Raw genomic sequence first — 3626 nt, 5'->3', positions numbered from 1 at the left:
TCCTAAGCTAGAACCTTGATGTCTTTGCCTGGAAGCATGAGGACATGGTACGCATAGACCCCAAGGTCAGTTGCCACCACCTGAAGGTCGATCCTAAGGTTCTCCCACACAGGCAAAAAATGAGAGCCCTCAATCCTGAAAGGTACGAAGCTCTGAAGGAAGAGGTTCAGAAGCTCATCCAAAATGGCTTTATCAGGGAAGCTACCTATCCGAGGTAGGTCTCCAACCCAATTTTGGTAAAGAAACACAATGGCAAGTGGAGGGTGTGCATCGATTTCACCAACCTCAACAGAGCTTGCCCGAAAGACAGCTTTTCTCTCTCAAGGATTGACCAACTAGTAGACTCCACGGCTAGGCACGAGTTGTTGAGCTTCATGGACGCATACTCCGGCTACAACCAAATACCCATGCTCCCGGCCGATGAGGAGCGCGCTTCTTTCATCACAGATAGAGGCCTCTATTGTTATAGGATGATGCCGTTCGAGTTGAAAAATGTCGGAGCAGCTTACCAAAGGCTCGTCAACAAAATATTTATGGACCTCATCGGCAAGACAATGGAGGTATATGTGGATGACATGTTGGTAAAAAGAATGGAGGCTGAGGACTACATAACACATCTCAACAGCACATTCCAGATCTTGAGAAGATATAGGATGAGGCTCAACCCTCTCAAATGCACCTTTGGAGTGGCTTCAGGCAAATTCTTGGGATACATGGTCAATCAACGCGAAATTGAAGCCAACCTGGAGAAGATTGAGGCCCTGTACAAGATGAGGTCTCCCCAAAAGCCAAAGGAAGTGCAAAGTTTGACCGGGCGGGTGGCCGCACTTAGCTGCTTCGTCTCCAAAACTACAGACAAATGCCTCCCATTTTTCAAAGTGCTGAAAGCGGGGAAAAAGTTCCAATGGAACGAGGAATGTGAAGAGCCCTTCCAAGGCCTGAAAAGGCACTTGGGGCAGGCCCCCCTCCTCTCCAAATTGAAACCCGAAGAAATCCTACAACTATATCTGGTCGTCTCAAATGAGGCCATCAGTTCGGTTCTGACTCGAGAAGAGGGAACCGCCCAACTTCCAGTTTACTATACAAGTAAAGCACTCCATTCGTCGAAAACTCATTACCCCGATATGGAGAAGCTCTCTTTGGTCTTCATCACGGCCTCTAGGAAACTAAGACCCTACTTTTAAGCTCACACCATCCACGTGTTGACAAACTTTCCCCTAAGGCAAGTGCTCCAAAAGTCTGATGCCTTAGGAAGATTATTGAAGTGGGCAGTGGAGCTAAGCGAATTTGACCTTATATTCAAGGCTAGGGCAGCCATCAAGGGTCAGGCCTTAGCTGACTTTGTGGCAGAATTCACCAACTTACCCGACGTCGATGAAATCATGGAACCCGCTGAGCCTCCTACATGGAACTTATTCGTAGATAGGTCGGCTGAAGACGCCGACTCAAGTGTTGGAGTGGTCCTCATCAGCCCTGAAGGTCACAAGCTAAACTCAGCGGTGATGTTCGGGTTCAAGGCTACCAACAATGTAGCAGAATATGAGGCACTACTTGCAGGCCTCAGGCTGGCCAAGGAAATGCAAGTAAAGAGGCTCCTCATAAGTAGTGACTCCCAGCTGGTTGTTAGCCAAGGAAATGGGAACTTCTTAGCCAAGGACAAAACAATGGCCTCCTACCTGAAAATAGTGATGAACCTCATCCCATCCTTTGAAAAATTCGAACTAATTCAAATCCCCTGCATCGAAAATTCTCATGCGGATGCACTTTCCAAGCTCACTAGTAGCAAGGATTCGGAACTACTCACGGTAGTACCCATAGAGCACCTCCTCCTACCATTGACCGAGGCCCCCAATGTCACGTGGGTCGCTGGGACCCCTACCTGGATGCAGCCGATGTAGCATACCTTAAAGACCAGGTACTTTCCACTGACAAGCTTGAGGCCTCCAAGCTAAGGAGGAGGTCAGCCCACTTCCTCTTCATTGATGATGTTCTCTTTAAGAGAAGCTTTTCCTCTCCACTCTTACGGTGCGTCGGAGGAGAAGAGGCTAACTACATATTAAGAGAAGCGCACGAGGGCGTGTGCAGTAATCACTCTGGAGGTCTATCTTTAGCACAAAAAATATTGAGGCAGGGGCACTACTGGCATACCCTAAAAAGGGACGCCCTTCAGTTTGTACGAAAGTGTGACAAATGCCAACGATTCTCTTCGGTACAAAGATAACTGTCACAGGATTTGACTGCGGTCTCCAGCCCTTGGCCTTTCTCAAAGTGGGGTGTGGACCTCATACGTCCTCTACCTAAAGGTAGAGGAGGTGCAAGCTTCGCAATTGTGGCCATCGATTACTTTACAAAATGGGTTGAGGTCGAACCGCTGGCCAAAATTACAGAAGCAAACACTTCCAAGTTCTTATGGAAGAATATTATGTGCCGGTTTGGGATCCCCTATTCGATCGTCTCAGATAATGACAGAGAATTCGACAACAAGAAGGTCAGAGAACTATACGAGGAACTTGGCATCAAGAAACATTTCTTCACACCTCACCACTCACAAGCAAATAGCCAAGTTGAGGCTGTCAACAAAACAATCAAACATGTCTTAAAAATAAAGCTTGATATGTCGAAGGGGGCCTAGGTGGATGAGCTGCCACAAGTGCTTTGGGCAATCTGAACCACCACCAGGACCCCAACTGGAGAAACACCCTTCCTCATGGCATTTGGAACTGAGGCGATGAGCCCCGTTGAGGTCGAACTACTGTCTCCAAGACGTCTGCATTTTAGTGAGATGACAAATGACGAGCTTAGGAGGTGCGACCTCGACTTCATTGAAGAAAGAAGAGATGACTCCCAACTGAAGCTCGGTACATATCAAAGGAAGATGACGAGGTACTTCAACTCAAAAGTCAAGAAGAGATCATTCCGAATCAACGACTTGATCCTTAGAAGAGTTTTCCTTTCCTCAAAGGAACTTGGTTCCGGTTCCCTGGTCTGAACTGGGAAGGCCCATATAAAATCAAAGAAGAGATTCGACCTAGAACTTACTGGATTGAAGACATGAACGGCAAGGTACAACCCCATTCATGGAATATCGAGCACCTCAGAATCTATTACCAATGAGTGTATCACCTCACTGGAAGGTCTTTCCCAGCTCATGTAACGCTTCTATGATTCAATAAAATTCATTTGCTTAAAACTGTTGCATTACGTCGTAACCTCGGAGGAGAGGCAAGCGTCCGTTTTGGGCCACCTCGCTTGAACTCCGATGTTCATGCACATGCCTCCCTTTTTTACGAGGCTGAACGTCAAAGGGAGAAGCCCCAACATGGCTACACCATCCACTGTGTTAGGAAGCGTCGTAACTTCGGAGGAGAGGCAAGCGTCCGTTTTGGGCCACCTCACTTGAACTTCGAGATTCATGCACATGCCTCCCTTTTTGATGAGGCTGAACGTCAAAGGAAAAAGCCCCAATATGGCTGCATCATCCACCATGTTAGGAAGCGTCGTAACCTCGGAGAAGAGGCAAGCGTCCATTTTGGGCCACCTCGCTTGAACTTCGAGGTTCATGTACATGCCACCCCTTTTTGACGAGGCTGAACGTTAAAGGGAGACGTTTCAGGCTCGTACACGAA

At 47.7% G+C, this 3626-nt stretch overlaps 1 protein-coding gene across 1 annotated transcript; it reads left to right on the top strand.

Moving 5' to 3' along the window:
* Positions 1 to 407: 407 nt before the first annotated feature.
* LOC111371959 lies at positions 408 to 2632 on the top strand. Its single transcript, XM_022994104.1, has 4 exons — positions 408 to 1086; positions 1252 to 1805; positions 1916 to 2173; positions 2231 to 2632. The coding sequence occupies exons 1-4, from the start codon at positions 408 to 410 to the stop codon at positions 2630 to 2632; spliced, it is 1893 nt and encodes a 630-aa protein (XP_022849872.1).
* The last annotated feature ends 994 nt before the right edge of the window (positions 2633 to 3626 follow it).

The sequence above is a fragment of the Olea europaea genome, chromosome 23, assembly GCF_002742605.1.
Source record: "Olea europaea var. sylvestris chromosome 23, O_europaea_v1, whole genome shotgun sequence".
Classification (NCBI taxonomy): Eukaryota; Viridiplantae; Streptophyta; class Magnoliopsida; order Lamiales; family Oleaceae; genus Olea; species Olea europaea.
The sequence above is the reverse complement of the archived record's forward strand: the minus strand, read 5'-3'. Positions and strand labels throughout refer to the sequence as shown.